Genomic DNA, 21,986 nt, shown 5'->3' on the forward strand with positions numbered 1-21,986 from the left:
AAATAATTGAAATTTTTATTTTATTCTTTTTTGATAATTTATTTTAAGTTTACATATTTATGCATAACAGCTATGCATATTTTTTCTTTCTATTTTTATAAATTTTCAGTAATTATTTCGGATTAGTTTCTAAATATTACCAATTATATATACATACATTACAAACTGAATTTTCCTTCTTACAATCATTTCTAAAAATTTTCAGTAATTGCTTTAAATTCGTCTTCTTCTTTACTGGCGTAGACAGCGCTTACACGATTAAAGCCGAGTTAACAACAGCGCGTCAGTCGTTTCTTCTTTTCGCAAAGTGGCGCCCATTTGCTTCGCTGCCTTATCCATTCTGGAGAAAGCAGAACTAACGTCGCGGTGTGTTAATAATAAGTGAATTATGTAAGTGGAGTGGTTATGGAGTTTTGGTCACACTACTTTTGCTGGGATGTGTGTATATGCTATAGTGGTCCGATACCGAGAGTTCCGACAAAGCGGCAGCTAATTGGCTAGAAAAATACATTTTTAAAATTTCAGATCTAAAAATTGTAGTCCTCATTTCGCGTATATACAGACAGACAGAAGACATAGCTAATCTGTCATATACGTATATACATATGTATATATGTACAATTTATTGGACCTAATTTTTTGTGGCAGCTTTAGTATAGCCTGGTCAGGGTAAAAATTTATTACAACTTTCAAATGATTCACAAGTGTTTTAGCGCTTGTTTTCGAGAACGCTTAAGTTACACGTTTAAGTGGGGTATTTCAAATAAACAATGATCTTAAGTTGGGAACTTAAAGCAACTCCAATTAAACTTCCATAACTCGATCTTCTATAACTCGAAATTCTCCACAACTGGAACTCTTGAATAGGCAATAACGTTTAAAAGTCAAATTTCATACAAATTTCCTTTAGTAAATCTTTTAAATTTGTACGTTATTTTCTAGGTCGCATTTTTTGGAGAAATCCCACTTTTATCCCTTCAAATGTTACTATTACAAATTATATTACGGTGGACATTGAGAATTGCTCACCGGATTTATGGAATCTATGAGAATTCTGAAGAAGAAATTATTCATCCTCCATCCAAAAATGATGCAACGTATTCTTTTATATAATTAAATTATTTTATTATAGATTCTCAAATAAGTATAAGATTTAATTAAAAACTCCAAGTGTTCTCAAAATATTACATCGTACGTACATCAATTAGGTACATAAGTACGTGAGTATACTACTCGTATATAAGTACTTCTATCATACATACATATTACATGTAAATATACATATTAGGCTGGAGTAAAAGGGTTAGGAAAAAATGTCAATTTTAGTCTTACAAACTTTCTTACTTTTGTATCTTTGTGCACTACTTAAAAGAAAATCATTTGTTATGACGAAATGGTAACTATAATGGAATTAAAATTTACCCAATGTTAGCGAAATTAAAAAAAATAGTTCCAGTTTTCAACAACGACAAAATTGAGCAAATATTAAAAGCAAATACAACACTAAGATCCTGAATTTTGCTCACAAGCCCAACTAGTCAATAACAATGAAATTTCTTTCCATATTCATAAAGGACCAGATATCCAGATATTTTGACTTTTCAATCCTTTTTGATATGTGGTTGAAATAAATTTGCTTCTAACACACTTAATTTAATAATTAATTGTTCAATTAATTGTCCTTAATATGAAAACCAAAAATATTTTTAATAGTATAAAATGTTTTATTAGGTATCTTCTTTTAATATAAATAATATAATACTTTAGCCATTAACTAACGAGAGAATTAAATACTATATACATTTCTTCGTATTTACAAAGCACACCTTAAGGCAACATTAACTGAGATGAAAGCTTAGATTCGTAGTAAGTAATTTGCAATTAACAAAAGTAATGTTATGCTATGCCAACTTCGACCGGTTAATGTGTTGTATATAGTACTCGCACTCGATGTAGAATTGCCAACGGCCTCAACTTCGGCTAACTGTGCCATCGCATTAATTTGGTATTCATCCAATGTTGGCCGATAGCTCCAGTCAATCGTGTTCGTCTTGCATATCTGCGCGTAGACCTTGGCGGCGATCTTAGGCGTACGCGTGCGATTCGGATGATTGAAGTCGACGTGGTAGAGCCCGAATTTTTCTCTAAAATTTGTAAGAAAAAATCGGTAAAAACTTGGTAAAGTTCAATATAATTTTCGAAAGCATTCGTAAAATCATGAGATCAAGTTAGTATAAAATACTTACGTATAGCCAACTTTCCACTCGTAACTATCCATCAAACTCCAATAAGTGTACCCCTGTACATTTGCACCATCTTCAATTGCATCCAAAATGGCTGTAACCATTAATGAAGATAGTAATTAAAAATTAGATAATTAATTAATAAAGATAGTAATTATCAATAAATATTTCTCTATATGCATATACATATATATTTCAGACTTACCGGAGAGATAGGCGTTGAGATAATCAACGCGTTTGTAATCCTCAAGGCCACCTTTGTCGCTTACGCCATTTTCAGTCACAATTATAGGCGGATTGTCATATTCTCGCATGATCCACATAAGTAAATTGTACATGCCTTTGGGAACGACCTAAAATTTGTTAATTAAAAATGTTTTAATTACAAAAAAATTGTATACATATACTTTTTCAAAATTGAAAATAGTAGATTGATCACAAAAATATTTAAGTCCGTTCAGACTCATTAAGTGGCTTTTTATACTTGAACTCCACAACTTTCAAACTGTTTTTTTCTAACATTTTTCTTTAATGAGTTTCCACTCAAAATGGTTTAGCGGAACTTATCAATAAAGACTAATTTTAGATATACTAAAATAGATAAATAACATCTGCATAAAAGAGGTATCTCTATCTGTATATTTCTTAATTGAGCATAAATTCATGGAAATCCCATATAATTATAAATTAATAGAAATCAAAAAAATTACATTTTTTCCGAAATAGTGAATAAATTATTTTTTAAATTTGTTTGCACTATCTTATTGATACATATGTATACGGTTATGAAAAAATGTGTAACAAATTAAATTATTTAAATTTTTCAAAAACAGGTATAATATTTGTCTATCTCCAATCCACGAAATATCGCAAGAAGGTCTACTTTTAAGATATTGAATAGTTGCCTCTAAAATATGCTAATTGATTTATTATACTTAAAATTTGATTACGATGAATAACAAGCTCTCTTTCGACGCACTCCAATTTCAGAAATCAAAAAATTAATTGAGAAATATTTAAATTTCACTTACCTTTAACCACGACGAACCCGAACTGTCCCAGGTGGGATCTTGATCCTCGACGACGCCCATATCGTGACTGAATGATGGGGTGGGAAAATTAACAGTATTGTTATGATCGTTCTTCGTCACTCGTTTAGTGGTGTATGAATTAAGGCCAAAGAAATCTGCAGTTCCGCGTATGCGATTTATTTCTTCCTGTGTGAATTCCGGCAAACGTGAACGCGTGAAACCTTGTTCTTTGCTCAAATTGCGTATACGATCAATCATGATTTGCGGATAGTTGCCACTTTTTGAGAATATCGGATGTGCAAACCAGCCTATATAGAATTGCAAAGCACGCTCAGATGCTTCGCGATCATCGTCCGAATCCGTTTTCGGTTGCATATACGATGTGTCCATAGTCATGCCGATTTTACCCTTCTGTAGTTCCTGATATTGGTCACGATACATATGCACCACTTCAGCATGTGTCTTTAGTAAATTGTGTCCGCACAAATAGTTCGGAATTCCAGGATAATTAATGGAGGGCGCCATATAATCAACACCATAACCATATTCACATATATGCCAAGGTTCATTGATCGTTGTCCAGATCTTTACACGATCGCCATACATCTCGAACAATAGACGCGCATAATCTTTAAATACTGGTATAATTTCGGGATTGGTCCAGCCACCCAATTCTTGTAAACGTTGTGGTAGATCCCAGTGATAGATTGTGACCATTGGTGTAATATTATAGTGCAGAAGCTCGTTAATCAGATCACTGTAGTAGCGAATACCTTCACTGCTGACATTATTCATATAGCCGCCCGGCATTATGCGGGGCCATGAGATCGAAAATCGGTACACGTGTACATTTAGGTCACGCACCATTTGGACATCGCGACGCCACTGTGCGGAGGAAAATAGAAAAAAGATATATAAAAAATATTAAGATAAAGAGTTTGAATTGTAGTGACAGAGGAAAACATTCATTTTGCTCTGCAATGAAAAGATAACAAAGAAGACCTTGTTTCAACAAGTGGCTAGTGTTTTATCAATAGCTCATTAATTTGCAACATTTTCAGGTGTCTTCATTGTTTGCAGTAAAGTTGTTTTATTATTTTCTGAATTAATTTCGAAGGCATAGTTGTTTGTAGGCACACAGTTTGAAATGGTCCCTTCGGTTCTAAAGTCTTATAGAAATCATTGATATTTCGGGGAGGGACTTGTTATTTTCAATTCCGACACCTCCATCTACTTAAGTCATGTCAATTCGTGACGCCTATCCACATATTAAGTCAATTAATCCGCATTAATCGATCTTGTCAACATGTGCATATAAAATTATTCTTTGCAGTAAAATTGTGCTTACAAATTGCCACCTGTTAGAACCATTGGAATATAATTTTAAGTCTTTCATTTCATTAATGCACATTAGTTACCGCTTTCGAGTTAATTTATGCATTTGGTGAATGTAAATCTCTACTTGTATTTTATACTAGGGTGAACTAACTTGTTCTCTAGCAAATTCCAACCGTTCCAAATTTTCGTAAATGTAAATCAAAAAAGTCAATTACGAAATTAATTGAATTAATTGGCCCAGAAGTTATGCATTTTTCGTTTTTCTGTGATTTAGTATGCTCGCTTACTTTCTTTACTTTAAGTGATTGATGTTCTGTGCTAATTTATATTTAGTTAGATTCAGAAACCGACCACCCTATTTTACACACAAACGCTCAGGTTTATAGCACTTTGATTTGAATATGTAAGTAGTCTTATAGAAATTGGAAAATACATATAAAAATAAGCATTGGATGTCATCACACGCCAGACTGCTTCGTTAATTGGTCAATAATTTTTATCGTAATTTCTATGCAATCACTTCTAGGCGTGAAAGCTCTACGTTACAACCGCAGAAACTTAGCAAACATTTGCATACCAGTTTCCAGTTCAAATTATAACTCGTAATCGACTATATCATAAAAAAGTACGATAATATTCCTAGAATTTTGGGGAGAAATAATATTTATAAAAACAGAGCAAAGTTCCCCCTTTTCTATTTCAAAATAATTGTACTGTGAGGAATGTATGTATATGTACATATGTATAATCAGGTTATATGGTATAAGTATGCCTAATTGTATGCATATTTTTTACCTGATGATAACTGTCCGATGAAACATCCCCATTTGACTGATCAGTAATTTTTTCCGGGTAAGTGTGTGTTAGATGATCCCAAATTGATTCTCCTTTGCCAGATGCATTCCAACCACCCTCAATTTGATATGCTGACGTACCGATGCCCCAAATGAAGTCGTGAGGAAATTGTCGGCCTTTTGGTTCCACTGGTGGGCGTCTGTAAATGAAAAAATTTAAATTAAAATTGTAATAAAAAAACCTAAATAACAAACAAGTAAGGCTGGATTACAATAATATTTGGTGTTCTTGTTAACTTATCTTATAGTCAATATTTTAGTATTCATTAATCTAACTAACAGAAACCGGTAAATTTATCTTAGCTATGGCAAAAAACGATAACCACAATTTTTACAATCGAAAACATGTTCACTTAATCTGGTTTTAGATCAGTTTTCCGATTGATTGGCCGATATTTTCGTTAAAAAGTCAAGCATAAGCACTGAAGTTCCGATTTCGATCATTTTTGAGGAGAGATGGTGTAATTTGAAGACACTATTTGTAAATATAAAGTTTTACTCCGATATCGTCACGAGTGCTTGATTTATGTATATATTGTACAGTGAAATAATCAGATAAAATTTCGAATTGTGTTATTTAATGAGATGACGTACCTTCAAGTTTGAGATATAGCAACCTTTTTAATTAACAATTATTAATTTGCGAATGAAGAAATGGCAAAATATTCATATACACAGTAGCTATAATTAAAACAGTATAATACAACAACAATAAAATATAATAATAACTATGAGAAAACTATTTGACGGCAACAGAGAAACTGCTTTCATTTGAATCATAAAGCACAAACAAAAATTTCTCAGAACAGTGATTGTACATATATAATCAGAAAATGACGTTAATGAGTCAATTGGAACATATACATAACTCCAAATCTTATTGCTGACAAGTTAATTTAATATAGCATTATATATTATTTGTATATATTATATAATAATATGAATAATAATGTGTATTTATTATTGTTTCCTTTTTTTAACAGAATTTCAAGCACCGTGCCTTCTCTCTATAGACTAGTTGAAAATATGTGCATATCTAAGTATTTTAAAAAATTATTGAATTTAAAAAAATCCTCTGCTCCGAAGTCGCCGCAACAGGTGTTACCATTAACCCACTAAAGTGAACACGAATTTGCGAATATTTTGACCTTTTCGGAAACACAGAAATCCACCTGTGTTGGTGCGATTGTCCGCTTGAGAAGTGAGTAATTTCAGTTTATTTCTGTTCTTTTTGTTTATTTTTTTTTAATTTTCCAGTTAGCGCCGAAAATGTAACGTGCGCACAGAGTAATAACCTGAATGCTTGACATTGCCGTGCACATTTTAATTGCCGACGCACACACATGCAAATGTGCGCACGTTTATGTGAGTATATCACCGGCGGCAAAGACGTAAAAATCACTTTTATTCGATTTCGTCGGTCATTTGCGTATTTATTTGGATAAGTCAACGCAATAGATTTACAGAGTCAAGCGGGTTTCGGCCGAAATTACCTTGATTTCTTTGTTTACATTTTTTAAGCTAGTGCAACAAGTTCTAACACTCATACATATAGAGGCATGGCACAGGTGCTACGTGTATTTAGGTGCGCGGGTTTAACTGATTTTATTTGACAGGTTGGAGCGCCAAGTGTCGGAATTAGCCAGTTTAATTGTTATTAAACAATTAGCTTAACTATATTATTGACAACATACATACAATCAGACAGTATAATATGTTATGTACATATGTACATATGATATACAAGAGCTTGATTGAACCACTGATAATCAGGGTTTTTGCCTTAATAAAGCTTTTTGTTTGGTTTTTTTTTATCAATTGTGGTCTTGCAATTGAATATAATTATTAATAAAAGCTCATAATAAACAAAATTTAAAATTAACTTAATTCCTCTAAATCTACAAAGTATACTTATTTTAATTGTCTGAATATCACAATGTTAATATACACACATGATATATACATACATATGTACAATACGGAATTTTAATCTCTATTCAGCAGTGAATGTAGACATAACCAACGCTTAAGTTATTGACAAACATATTTACTCATTAACTTAAATTGAACCAAAGCAATTCATTATTTCAAACCATTCACTGTCATAGATATAGCGATCTAAATTCAAATAAAGCCGACGGCCTTGAAATCCATTAAGTAATCACTCTTATTAGTGAGAATAAGCAGTGGAGCTGTAAACCACACCGCCACTGACAAAAAGTACACGGAATTAGAATTAGTCGTGTGTCTCGCTGTGTGGCATGTCAGGCCTTGACAATGCTAGGAAAATCAAGCGCGCGTGCCATGAAAGCACTTAAAGCAACAGCTGTTCGCTCTTGCAGAGAAAGATTGTCGCATAAATCGTAGATATAAAATGCGAAAGAAAATTTCAATTGCAAATGTACCTACATATACATACGTAACTTAATATATGTATGTACGTACGTGCATATTTAGCGCAAAAACAATCTAGTTCATAAATCGTTTCTAAAATCCAAAATAAAAGTGATTGGTCGCAGAAATAACATTTGTTTTTTGTTGAAAGTTATCTCCACTGAAAATCTTTAAATGATTGATGAAATTATGAATCGAAGTACCTCAAAAAAACTCGTTACTCTTTGCAAGTACGCAACAAATGCACTTTTAGTTATCAAATTTGCAAGTCTGTAGACATCTTGATTAGTTAAATACATATTGACACTCGGTTATTTATTGTTGTTTTTTAACATACTTTAAAATCCAATTGCTGCATGAACCAAATGATGGGCAATAAAAACGGTAATATTTACTTAAAGATATTCTCAATGTTATACGAGACTCAGAGTGATAAGACCTATACGCCTTTAAGCAACTTTAGTATAATAAAATAAAGTTAGTGCAATCTTATCAAACATCCATTTGAGCACTGCACACACCTACACACATATCCGTATAATTTTTGTTGTTTTATTATTTTATTATTACATTGTACAATGTGCAGACAAGTGATTTATTTTATAATAAATTCACTTTGGAGTTGCTTCACGGGAAATCTCAATATCATAAGCACGGAAAATGCATTCTGCTAAGAACAATGGATTGTTTCGGTTTGACTTCGTAATTAAGTAAACACGAAACTGTACACGATCAATGTCTTGCTGAGAAAAGTGTTCTAAAGTTAATTCATCTCATTCGTTAGGATTTGAAACTACTTCAAACTTTATTAATCATTTGAAAATCAATTCGCTCAATTAAACAAACACAAAAGTAATATTAGTCTTATATTATATTTTTCTTAAAAATAGCGTTAAAATGAACTTGAATATTGAAAAATACTAAGTCATCAATAATTTTTGACTTAAGGGATCGTCTCAGTGTGAAATTTTCGAAATATCTTTTTTTTGTTGCATTATACATAGTATACACTGTAATAAACATTCTCTCAAATTTTTAAATCAAAATTCAAATTTTGTAGCGACCGTAACTACAGCGTTTCTTGTAGAAAGGGCAAAGAGTGAGGAACGCAACGACTCCAATCTTTAAACGCGTTTTTCTCAGCGGTTTTTAAAAACAGTTTCCACTCTTAAAGGAAGAGTTTTGAAGATATCTAGTTCCAATTCGGAGAAAACATACTTAAGGTCATTCATTATCGCGCTACGGAAGCCTTCTTTTTTGTTTTTTGAAATCTTGCTATTTTTTTTCTACGAAAAACTGTCGAAAAAAAGCGCCAAATTCGATAATTTTTGTTCAAACCGCCGCCATTTTGTTAAATTAAAAAAAAATAAAGGCTTCCATAGCGCGATACCCACTTTCCTACAGATTAATAATCTTTCTGAAATTTTTGTTTTAGATCAAAATTGCAGCCGCAATCGTGGACATCGTACGGGACCTTTTTTTACGTGTCATTTCAACAATTTATTAACTATTATACACCCAATAAATAAACATAAAAAAATTATTTTGTATTTGTCATGAATTTATTTATTTATAAAACAAAAAACCGGACCGATTAGTTAATTTTCACATTTAAAAAAAATCGCGGAAATTTGTGATTTTTCGGAGGGTCACACTCAGACGATCCTTTAAATATTTCTCAATACATTCACAAATTTCGGTGTGTATTAATTATACATTTATTAATTATAATATTATATATCCAAAGCTGTATGCTTTTCCAAAATAATCACATATTTTTGATTTTATTTGAAACAAAAATCAAGTAAAATTTACGAAAATTGCTTCAGTTGTGTTATATATTTCGATTTTTATCGCTCATGTTGTGTACTCCATTTGCATTTTTTTAATTTTTTTTACAACGAAATGCAAATAATTATCATTTCTAATTACAGGCAATTCACTTGACATAATATTTGCATATTCTACAGCTGGTATAATTTCAAAGTTCATTTTTCGAAATGCTGCTCACCTTAATTACAGCAAAATGTATGTTTGTAGCGCAAAAATTTTTTTTATTAACTAATTTTTATAAAAGCAACCGTGCCTTTCGTACAGACATTTTATAAAAAGGATCCCTTTTCAGTCAAGGATACTTACGTTGGCAAGCAGACACTCAGCGCGAAGCAGCACAAAAATGTTATCAAATGCAGTTTCAATTTCTCCATGTTGCTATCAGGTACACTGTGACAATTCACTTAATTCTCTTAATTCTTATTACGCTATATTTAGCTTTTCTCACGAACCGTTATTTACTTTTTATACAATATGGAATTATAGTAGCTATTTTTTGGCTTGACAAACGTCTTAATGTCTCATAAAATATTTTATCTTATTGTTCTTCGCTAAATGCTACTTGTAGATAATTATTTGCACGAAATTAAAACACCATATTTTGTTTGCTTAAAAAAACACGAACTTTTCGCTGCAAAATTTGGCCGCAAAGTCTCTTTTTCGTACAATATGCTTTATGGCAAGTTCGACACTTTCAAACCGTACATACGAATTTAACCTAGTCGATATGCGAATTAATAATTTTGACGTTTCTTCAAGCCAGACTGTAGGCGGCCAAATGACAATAACGTGTACGGACCACTCATTTTAAACTAACTGCCAGCAGCGCAAATAACGATCGCAGCAGAGTTGACGGCGGCAGCAGAGTCAATTGAACACACAACGCCAGCAACAATCACAGTAGCCGCCACCGACGCTGCCGCTGCCGCTGTCACCGCTTCGCAACGATGAAAAAAAAACCTGTCGAACGGCGATCGTATTAAATGCTCGTAAGTAACTGCGCTTGCTACTGAGCACATTCAGAAACGTCAAATACGTAACGCAACAGCAAATCTTAGAAAGGCGTTCAGAACTGCTTGTATTGAAAGCTTGTGCAAAAACACAGTTAAGTATGTCAGTCTGTAGGTTAGGGCTACCAATATTAGCGGTCAGTGTCGATCGCCCCATTCGGGATATGTAATCAATAATCGCAGAGATTGGATTATATTTAGGGGGAATACGTTAAGTAAAACTTCGCCTTGCTTCAGCAACAATTATGTCCAAAACTTTCAAAATATAAAGGTATAAATAAGGATAAACTCGAAATACATAAGAAAAGCTTCCGTACCAATAAATATCAAAGTATGTCTTACTAACTACAGGGTTTGTCTGGAAAGTAAAAGGACTGATTTTCTTCTGCAGCGATTGTATTTCGGAGCGTGCGCGCACTGACTGGATTCGGTAGAGGGCGTTCCTTGCTAACGAACGAGCGGCTGGTCAGTTGTCTCCGACCGCTTGGAGAGTCAGGACAAACATTTTCACGCGGCGTGTTTCTGTTAAAGATGCAAGCCGAAAATGCATTATTCGTTAGAGCAGAGGTACGCGATTAAATTCTGTGTGAAACGTGGTAAATCTGCGACAGAGACGTTTGAATAACGTAATGACAGGTAACGAGTCACGGATCTTTGAGAATGATACCGATACAAAGAGGCAATCTTCTAAGTGGCACACGCCGGCGTTTTCTCGCCCAAAAAAGGGAAGAATGAGCAAATCCAAAATGAAAGCGATGCTCAACGCCAAGTTTTACGGGGAAGTCCTCAAGAGACTCAAACGAATGGTCAATCGAGTCCGACAAGACATCGCCGCCGATTGGAAGTTGCACCACGACGACGCCCCGGCTCACACCGCCTTTCTTGTGAAAAGCTACCTAATCAAGGCCGGCAACCCAACGCTTTCGCAGCCGCCCTACAGTACAAATGTGGCCCCCGGACTTTTTTTGCTTCCTTGCCTGAAAAGGCCAATGAAAGGGAATCCGGAGAATGCCTTCCGTGACCCTGTATAAGAATGTCATACAAAAAATTTCAAAATAATAGAGCATAAAAGACATCTCTAGTCGATTACTATAATGTAGTTAAATTTAAATAATTATTTAATTGAGTTTCGCCCACTTTCCCACTAATAATTTTAATTTTAAATAATGACCCTGCTCTAATTAGCAAGCCTTATAAAGCTATATCATCCAATTCAACATCGGTAGTGGAAAGTTAAACTTAACGCTCACATAACTACCGTTAACGTCCATTTTCTTATACAACATATTGTATATATACATACATATGTATGTACATATGTATTTGCCCACACTCGGAACAACTTCGGCTATTGCTAATGAAAAGTGTGACAGGTGCTGCCGTTAACCCGGCTGGTAAACGTCTCAACTAGGTCCCTGTCCCTGTCCCTGTTACTGCCAGTTACCTAACGAATTACTCAACGGATGCATAATAACAATTTACTTTCCTTTTACTAAACTATAATGCATATGAATATGTATGTGTGTACTTAGAATAGATCCCATAGATCATTCAGAATTTACACGGTCACCTTTTTATTATTCCATTAACAATAACATATTAAATTGTTATGTGTTTTTTATTATGTATATGATTTTACATATTTTATTACATTGTATTCATTCGATTCGGTGCAACTTTTGCTACCGTAAACAAGTCTTATTGCAAATTGAGCCAATGACTTGTAGACTGGAAAATGAGGGGCAAAATTCGGTGAACGGGGCTGAATAGCAAGGGGGGAAGAACGGCTCACGTGTTGCGGCGGCTATTTCGGCGCAGTCAGTGAGCAAAACACGCCCTCTTATACACACACACATATGTACATGCATCTGCTTTTGCTTTGATTGCGCATAAATTAAGAATGTATAACGTCATAAGTCATTAGGGGGTTTTGACACCTTTCTCGACTGGTTTTCGGCAAATAAATTAGCATCCAAATGATTTGTCCCAATGCACAAAAATAATGCGAGGGAAGAGAGGTAGGGGCTCCCAAAAAATTATATATCAATTATGCATACATACATATATTCACATGTACGTATGTATGTATGTATGTAAGCCGAGAATGAGTATTCTTTGGAAGATTTGTTTGTATTTATGTTCGTTGTTTTGAGAAAAGCTATTTTAGTTTTTAAATAGAAGAAGCTTAAATTGGCTGGATTTATATAATTTGCGGAAATAATTCAAACACGTCTGTCGCACTAATTGCTGCAATTGGTTTGAGTGTTAATTTTGCAAGTAAACCGATGTGAATAAACACGGTTTTAATTTGAAAATATTTCGATGTCCGCCTTGACGGTCAAAGCAAAGGCGTAGTTAGGTTAGATTAGCAGCTAACAGTTAAAATGTATTAGTAATGCGAGCATTTGCAGAAAGGCCCAGTTAAGTTTTTCAGTTGCAAAAATATGTACACATACATATACATACTTATATATGTACATATATGTTCATACATTTGTGCTTGTGCTGTGCTATAGAGTTGTCAATGTTATTAATAAGGGTTTGCGGTAAACCTGCAAACATCGGGAGTCCCCCGTGACGCAAGTTAAACAGTTCTTGAATACAAAATAAAACCCTTTGGAAAATTCAGTTCATCCCCTCAGTATATGTTTAACTGCTGTTCAGGTATTTTTGTACTTTTTTTATAACCACAAATAGATACAACTTCGAATAGCAGCTCCTTCCCGCGTGATTAAATGCTTAATCACATTGATTTCTTCTGTTTTCTGTATTGCGTTCTTTCCACAACCGATCGCGAAATCCCAGAAACTATTTGCCCTTAATCCACCATCCATTTGGAAGCCATAAAAGCACGTTTCTTTGTAAATTGTTTTTTGCAGAGCCATTTTATTTAATTTATACATACATACATACATACATAAAAGTGAATGTGTATCTGTATGTCCCTTATAGAATCGTAAACTGTACATTTGATCATGTGATGATTTTTAGCAAAGCAGTTAGTTGTGCATGAACCGAACAAGGTTTATTAGTAATTTGTGAAATTCATATTCATACTGCTTCATATTGAACAGACAAAGGCTGTGCTTTTCCTGTAAATTGTGTCAAAAATAATATTCGGTGAATTAATCCACAAAAATTTATGGAAAAACAAATAAAATTATTCTAATTGGCACGAGCGAAAGATTGCTGCAATGAAATTATTAAATTATTGATCTGGTTTTTTGCAAATGCGGCAAAGTTAGGTATAATTGCTTTATCACCAAAAAAAATTTGTTCACCCAACTTATACTTTTCCAGTGCAATTTTGTATTTCGAGATGAACAAAATGAATAAAATTACTAAAAATTAATTGTTTTCTCAATGTTTGATTATCACCCATATGTCAGCTAAGTTCTGGTTCCCTTAACACATACTCCTTCTTTCGGCAAAGAACTTGTTTTTTTTTTTAAACAGAACTTAACTGACAGATGGCGCTAACCAAACATTGAGAAAACTGCCCATAATGTACTTTAATAATCCGTGGTTGATTTTAAAAAACCTCCAGAAGGACTGCCGAAAAGAGCTACCTATTTGGCTGTAAGAAAAATTTTTTGTCAAGAAGGAAGTGTTGCGTTGTATCCGCCTCAGTTTCTTCCATACAGCTTCTGCAGATGACGTTTGGTAGGATTCCCAACCTTACTGCGTGGACGCAACTAGGGAAAGGCTATCCTTACTAAGGGCAAACAGATGACTAAATCTCTTGCGATCGATCTTGGGCCGAAAGGCTTTTACGACAGCGCATGTACCGATGGTTGCCTATCGATGGCCAAGCTTCCGCGAAGCCCAGCTATCTAATAGTAGAACACAAGAAGATACGGGACCACCGACCCGCTCCTATTCAACCATTAGCGGTTAGGATGTCTTTTCTTGATAGCTCATCAGCTTCACAATTTCCTGCGATTCCACTGAGTGTTCAGACACGTGTTTTTTTAGGAACCCAGATTCTCTGAGTCTGATAGCAACTTTCGCAACCAAGTGTGGTCTTTTCTAGGGCTTTCGACCACATAAAGACTCCATAGAACATAATGGACTTGGCTATAGTATCGTAGAGCCAGAGGACCACTTTCGGTGAGACACCCTATTTGCAATGGCTCCTCTACAGCAGTACAAGGCAATCGATGCCTTTTTTGCTCTCTCTTCGATATTCGGCTTCCATGAAAGCTTCCTATCCAGGATAAGCAACAGATATTTCTCTGTATCCGCCGCTTGCAGACAGATGTCTCCCATTTGCGGCAGCGGGGCCACCGGGATCTTGTATGTATATTCTAGTAAATAAGACCATTTCGGATTTATTTGGATTGACAATTTACGACTACCCAATTTGATACGATGCTGAGATACCCCTGCGTTAACTTGTAAACGGTACTCAGGAACTTGCCTCTCGCTCAGGAAGGTTCAACTGTCAACCAGACGCGAGCCCTAGGGTGAAAAATAAAATAATTTACATTTGGGAAACAAAGAAAGCAAATCAAATACTGTTTGCGTAGTTTTATGGGAAGCATACATTGGTTAATTAAAAGGCGAGGTCAAAGGCCTTAAGCTATCAAGAATTTAAGAAGAAAGAATTTAATGTGCATACATACATACCTGCATGCATACACACATATTCGAACTATTTTAAAGACGTCAAGCTTTTATAATAAGTGATAATTTGATTTTTATAAAAGGATATTTTTCCCATTTTGGACACAATGAAGAGTCTCTTTGCTATTCAACATCCGTGATGAATCTTCGCAAATGTCCTCATCCTTAGTAATTTTCAGGAAATTAAGCAGCTCGGAAAACCACTTTCTAAATAATTCGTTAGTAACTGCAGCCTTTAATAATAAATTCAGTTTTTTCAATGACAACGCAGCGAATAGCGTAAACCACTTCTACCTCGACCTTCTATTTTTAAACCTAGTAAGATAAGATGGAGCCATGTGTAGAAGCTTACGCAAGTGATGAAAATGAATCATCTCTCCCAGATGTTGTGCGCTGGGTTTGGGACCTGTCAAGTAAAAAACACCCCCAATGAAAGGATCCAAACAGTCTCGGATGAGAGACCTCCTTTTGATCCTGTCCCCCTGCAAACGTGTTAAGGATTATGATTTAAGGGCATGCAACTGCAATATCCGGTCCCTTAACATGTTAACTGCCGATGATCACGAAAAAAATCTACTCCCAGGTGCCAACAAAAAATACATATTGCGTTTTGGCCTAGGCGTGTATCACCGGTAATACATTGACACCTGCATGTAGTTTTTTGTCGTGATCAGCGGTGATACACTGGCAGCCAACGTGTTAAATGGGAAGCTGGTTCATGCCCTCGTAAAAGTAAAGGCTGACATCACCGCCGTCCAAGGACTGGTATTTACTATAGTGGCCATATAAAGAAGCGCAAATTCGGTGTGAAATTCATGGTGGGAGAGAGACTCGTCATCAAGTACTGACATTCACCCCGGTGGTTGAACATCTAGCCACAATATAAAAAGGAAAACACTAAATTTGCGGATCAAGCGTGCTATGCGTGAGCTTGACTCGATTTCAGAGAAAGTTCTTCTTGATTTTTCTCACTCTAGGGATTCCTTCATTAACACCCTTAATTCTGTTTTTTAGTTTAAGTTAACTTATGTATAATTGTAATTCAATTATTTTAGAATTCTAATTTAAATCTTAATTTTCTAATAGTCTGTAAGAATTAATGTTCATAGACTTAAATAACTAAATAAATACTGCTGATTTACGGAAGAGGAGACAAGGACGATGTGACTAAAGATGCCTTCTATGAGCGTTTGAGAGCTGCTCACGCCACGATGTCAAAATCATACTTGGCGACTTTAACAGCATTGTGGGCAGGACAGGTATCTTTGGCACAACAGTCGGTAAATTCAGCCTCAACGAGGAAACATCCCCAAATGGGGTTGAGGCTTATCGACTTCGCCGGGGCCCGAAATATGGATATCTGTAGTACAAGATTCAAGCATAGAAAAATTCACCAAAACAAGAGCCACCAACCAGATCGATCACGTTGTGATAGACGGAAGACACGTCTCCAGTGTTTTAGACGTGCGTACACGCCGAGGTCCTAACATTGACTCAGAGCATTATCTTCTTGCAGCCAAGTTACGCCCCTGCTTCAGTGCAGCAAAAAAAGGACGTCAAAAACACAAGGAAGGAACAGTTAGCCGAACGATTTTCTTTCACATTTCCTTTGTCAAATATGATCGGGAACCCAATTTGTAGGAAAAGTCACACACTTTTACGTTGAGCTGATATTGAATGGTGGACTTAAGGATTTCATAAATACTGGACGCTTTCCGGAGGCTTAACGCATTACGCTTCCTTAGTAGAAATATTTTTTTTTTTGTGCCAATTTGTTTATTACTTATGTATTCTAAAAATGTTTGAATTTGAAAAGAAAAACTTACAGAGTATTGAAATATCTGCCTACCCGGATATTGGAATACGTACTTTATCTCAATTTCTATTAATCCGACAACATGTCCGGACATTAGATTGTTACATGAGGATTGCAACGCGCCCGTAGGTCTATTGTGCCCCTATCGGACATTGAAATTTGACTTCATTTTAATTCCATCAACCGGACAGTTGAATTTGTCAATAAAATTATGTTTTTTACTATGATTTACTTAGATGATTTATTTTTAGATCATTTATGATCAATACTAAATATTTACTAAAACATTTTTACTCACAGTAACTTATAATTCCTACCTACAAAAATCTCTATGTCGCTAGTAAAAAAAAATATCTTTTTCACACTTCGTGATATGTGCACCAAACAAAATTTCTTTAATAAAATCGGTTGCGCAGTTATCATAAAATTATGCTTATCATAGCGTTAAAAATCGATCGCTGCTTCAAATGAGATTTTGAATAGAATTAAAAACTGTTCAAACATAACGGAACGAAAACGGTTGAATTCCGTGCAGCCGAAAGACGTTATCAAATCCCAATAGCCACCTTCTTTCTTTTTGCTATGTGGCAACTACGAAATGCGTTTGTTTTTGTGATTCCCTTTTCCACTTATTCAACACGTGTTTTGACAGAGAATGTAATTTGGAATCTACACTCCTTGGTTCTGAATGGAAAGGTGTACAACAAAATTCTAAATAAAATGGAATTATTTACAATAAATCGGTTAGTTTTCCTTTGATTGCTATGTAATCATTTAACTGAAAGTATACTTTTGCAGATACACCGCTGCGAAAACTGAGGAAGTGGGTAATAATGAGGAGGCTATTCTGCAGCAAATACTTCAAAAGGTGGAAAATCGTAAAAGAAAAAAGAGCACTGTTGAATTGCTTGATCTGGAAGCTACGCAAGAAAAAAAGAAAACTTTAGTTAATAATATTATTAGTAAAGATGAATCTAAATCGCAGACTAAAGACATTAAAACGGCGGAAAAAAGCGATGCTGATAGTGATAAAGATATTGATCCCATTGCCGACGAGAGTCGTGATTTTGAAGCAACTCATTTTCAAGTGCTCGGCGAAGATGTGGACAAAAGCAAGCCCAAGAAAGTCAATATGGTGTTACCTTCTTGGCTGGCGCATCCAACTATTATTTCAACAACAATTGCACCAAAAAGTGAGACAGCGTCTGACGAATCAGCTATTAATAGGCTTACCTATTTGGCACCACATATACGTCACTCACTCAAAGAAATGCAGTTCACGCGGCTATTTCCAGTGCAAACAGAAGTGATACCTTGGTTGCTTGAGGCCCAAGCGAAACCACCACCATTCCGACCGCGTGATATATGCGTTTCGGCGCCTACGGGCAGTGGTAAAACACTCGCGTTTGCCATTCCAGTTGTACAATTACTTGCTAATCGTGTTGAGCGCAAGATACGTGCATTGGTTGTGCTACCAGTGGCTGAGTTGGCATTGCAAGTTTTTAAAGTTTTCAAAAAGTTATGTGAAAAAACAGATCTGACCGTTTGTCTTTTATCCAAAAAGTTTCCATTCGCTCAGGAGCAAGAAAAATTAGTAGAGTTCTACAAGGGACACTACTACTCCAAAATCGATATTGTAGTGACAACACCTGGCCGATTGGTAGATCATTTGCATGCCACCAAAGGATTTTGTTTAAAAGCTTTGCGTTTTCTTGTTATTGACGAAGCCGATCGTATAATGGACGCAGTATTTCAAAATTGGCTTTATCATTTGGATGAACATGTGCGCACTACTTCTGATCAACTACTGTCAGGACGCGCAGCTCCACTATGTATTCGCGAATTGGAGTCCTCGTATGGTATACAACCGCATAAATTACTCTTTTCAGCGACGCTTTCACAAGACCCAGAAAAACTACAGAATTTACGATTATTCCAGCCTAAACTTTTTACATCCGTACTTGCTGATTTATCGGAAATGCAAGAAAAGTTCGCTGATGTAACTAATAGTGAAGAGCAAAAGAGTGAACAATTGAGGCGCGGGGAATTTATAGGCAAATACACAACGCCAGCTGAGCTGTCCGAGTGTTATTGCATCACAGAAAATCGCATTAAACCACTATCGCTTTTCGCTTTGATAAACGAAAATGAATGGACCAAATTTCTATGCTTCACAAATAGTGCCGAATCGTCGAGCCGGTAAATACATTAGATCAGCTTTTACAATCAAAATATGAGACCATAGAATAGAATAATACACAGATCTTTCGTATTGTTAGGTTATCATTCGTTTTGAAATCGCTATTTAAAGAAGAGTTGGTTATACGTGAGCTCAGTGCATCCATTACCCCAAAAGAGCGCGCAAATGTATTGAGTCAATTTGCGCGTGGACGTGTCCATGGGTAAATATGAATAAAGTTATTTGATTCAACACAAGTGAATAAATATATATTTTTTATAGTTTGGTATGTTCGGATGCATTAGCACGTGGTATAGACATACCCGATGTGGACGTCGTCATCTCTTACGATCTACCTAGACACATTAAAACCTACATACATCGTATTGGACGCACAGCGCGTGCAGGTAGTCCGGGCACGGCAATAACTATGCTAACACAGAAGGAACTGCAACAATTCAATGTAATGAATTTATTATTGTATTGAGTGAAGAGTGTATATATATTTTTATCTAAATAATAACTTTACATTACAGCATATTCTCGGAGAGGTGGGTAAAATTCTAACCAAGGAAATTTCGGTGAAGACGAACTATGAGGCGGAATACGCCAAACAATACACATTGGCACTACAAGATTTGCGCAAGAAAATTGAACAAGACAAACGCTTACAATTAATGAGAAAGGAACGCGTCAAGGATAACGCCAAATTGGCGGCTAAAGATCCTTCAAAGATGTCCGTTATGGAGAAGTTACAACTGCAGGCTTCGACACAAGTGGGTGATATGGAACAAGGCAGGAAAGAAAATCAAATTCAAGAAAATAATGTCAAGAATAAGTTGGTGAAGCGTAAGAAATTTAATGCAAGCGCAGGCAAAACTAAAGAAATACAAAAATAATGTGCCCAACTATATTCATGACGTGGCTTAGATTTATTTACTCATGCCACAAGGCATAATAGGTAGAAGTGTCTTCGCATTTTAATTTCCCAAATTACTTTCCATAAAGAGGTAGACAATATTTGAGATGTGTTTCTAACTGTAAAGGATTAAAAAATAATGTTATCGAAGCTGCACACAAGCTGTAGTCCATTCGAAGTTGACAGTCGTTATTAAAATGAGATCTTCAAATAAAACTAATGTTTGTAAGTTTCTATTCAAGCAGTTTATTCCAGTTTTACATTTTATTAAAAAAAATACCACACTGCAAAATTTCGATAAGACATAAGTTTGTTTTTCTAATTTTAATTGATTTCGTTGCAATTTCTTCAAAAATGAATGCTTCTAATATTCCATTTTCTCATATATAATGGATTTTTAGTACTTATCTAATTTACTCTGCGAATACAATTTAACAACTAAAACCTTAAAACAAATTATAAATCTTCGTATAGAAATTACAAATCATTTTATTGTGGTGAAAAAAAAAACAAACGAGTACGCAGTTTCTAATAATAGTTGTTTTTTATGATAATTATGCATTCAATTGTTGTGTAATACATACTGAAAGTAATAATGAATATTAAAATAAAATTTAAGTTTTGCGCGCTGGCAATGGCTAACTTTCAAACAAACTTATAGGGGATTAACGCTAAAACACAGCAAAGTTTTAGACAAACACTAAAACCAATATTCAATTGACTGTGTAGCAGACCTGCAGTGCCCGCTGTGTGGGTAATGTGGGGGGTGGGGGTAAGTGTTGTTGGTCAAACCAACTAAAATTAAACATAAATAAACATGGGAACACATTGGGAGATCTGGAAGCCAAACACTGCAGTTTTGAGTGAACTTTGTGGGTTTAAAATTGAATGATAAAAATTAAGGTGAAGTATATGCCAGCTATTAAAAAACAAAAAATATTTCATTTGTTGTAATGTTTTTCAGGTTCCTTTTAAGAACGGGAAACGTTTTTGTATGCTTTCTTTTGTTTTGTAACAACTTGACACAGAGTTTATATCACAGCCTTTTTATATTCACTTGGAGATTAAAAGACCACCTTCATTGAGGCGGAGAAAATAAAGCGTATGCACACATATAAACGCGATTTTGTTTTGGAACATTTTGGCGTGTCAGAAATTGTACGCCGCGAAAATACAATTCTTTATGAAATTGCTTTAATTTTATTTGAGGAATTTTGGAGATGAAAGTTGTATGTGGGAAGCTTCTCCATGTGTATATCTTAAATATACAAATCTACATTTAAATCTAAGGCATTTCAATTTTAATTTTTTTGTCTATAAGGACCAGTTCGGAGTATCTTTCAACAAAGTAAAAGTGTAATTTATGTATTATTTTTTGTGTCTTAGTTGCCTTATTCGGACGTTTAACCATCGAGTATAAAAGTATATGCATTGACTGCATTTTACAATGTTTCATTGTTATTACATGTTTTTTTTTCAATATTCATTAAACTATAAATAATAATAAATTACCGCCTTTGACAGTAGGATACTAAGAATTTCATCAAAAAATATTTCTAAGTTGAATTCGCTTGCTTCAAGTAATTAGAAAATATATGGAATTAATCATATTTAATTAAATTATGTTAATTTTTCAAAACGTGCAAAAAATTAATATTTAATTACAAAAATACTTAAGTTTGAACAGGGACTGATACGTAAATATGTATTACAATTATTTTTCGTTATATATGTTTTTCATAA

The 21,986-nt window shown here is 34.7% G+C and overlaps 2 protein-coding genes across 2 annotated transcripts; one reads left to right on the top strand and one right to left on the bottom strand.

Moving 5' to 3' along the window:
• Positions 1-1,701: 1,701 nt before the first annotated feature.
• Positions 1,702-10,466, bottom strand: LOC120777904 (myrosinase 1-like). Its single transcript, XM_040109485.1, has 6 exons — positions 10,000-10,466; positions 5,408-5,606; positions 3,275-4,159; positions 2,449-2,596; positions 2,247-2,337; positions 1,702-2,144 (listed from the first exon to the last, which is right to left on the bottom strand). Exons 1-6 carry the CDS (start codon positions 10,065-10,067, stop codon positions 1,856-1,858), a joined length of 1,680 nt encoding a protein of 559 aa, XP_039965419.1. The 5' UTR covers positions 10,068-10,466; the 3' UTR covers positions 1,702-1,855.
• A 7,322-nt stretch (positions 10,467-17,788) lies between these two features.
• LOC120779127 (probable ATP-dependent RNA helicase Dbp73D) lies at positions 17,789-20,237 on the top strand. The gene is made up of 5 exons (XM_040111322.1): positions 17,789-17,888; positions 17,944-19,344; positions 19,425-19,547; positions 19,607-19,787; positions 19,861-20,237. Exons 1-5 carry the CDS (start codon positions 17,866-17,868, stop codon positions 20,221-20,223), a joined length of 2,091 nt encoding a protein of 696 aa, XP_039967256.1. The 5' UTR covers positions 17,789-17,865; the 3' UTR covers positions 20,224-20,237.
• Positions 20,238-21,986: the final 1,749 nt, after the last annotated feature.

Source organism: Bactrocera tryoni, chromosome 5, assembly GCF_016617805.1.
Source record: "Bactrocera tryoni isolate S06 chromosome 5, CSIRO_BtryS06_freeze2, whole genome shotgun sequence".
Classification (NCBI taxonomy): domain Eukaryota; kingdom Metazoa; phylum Arthropoda; class Insecta; order Diptera; family Tephritidae; genus Bactrocera; species Bactrocera tryoni.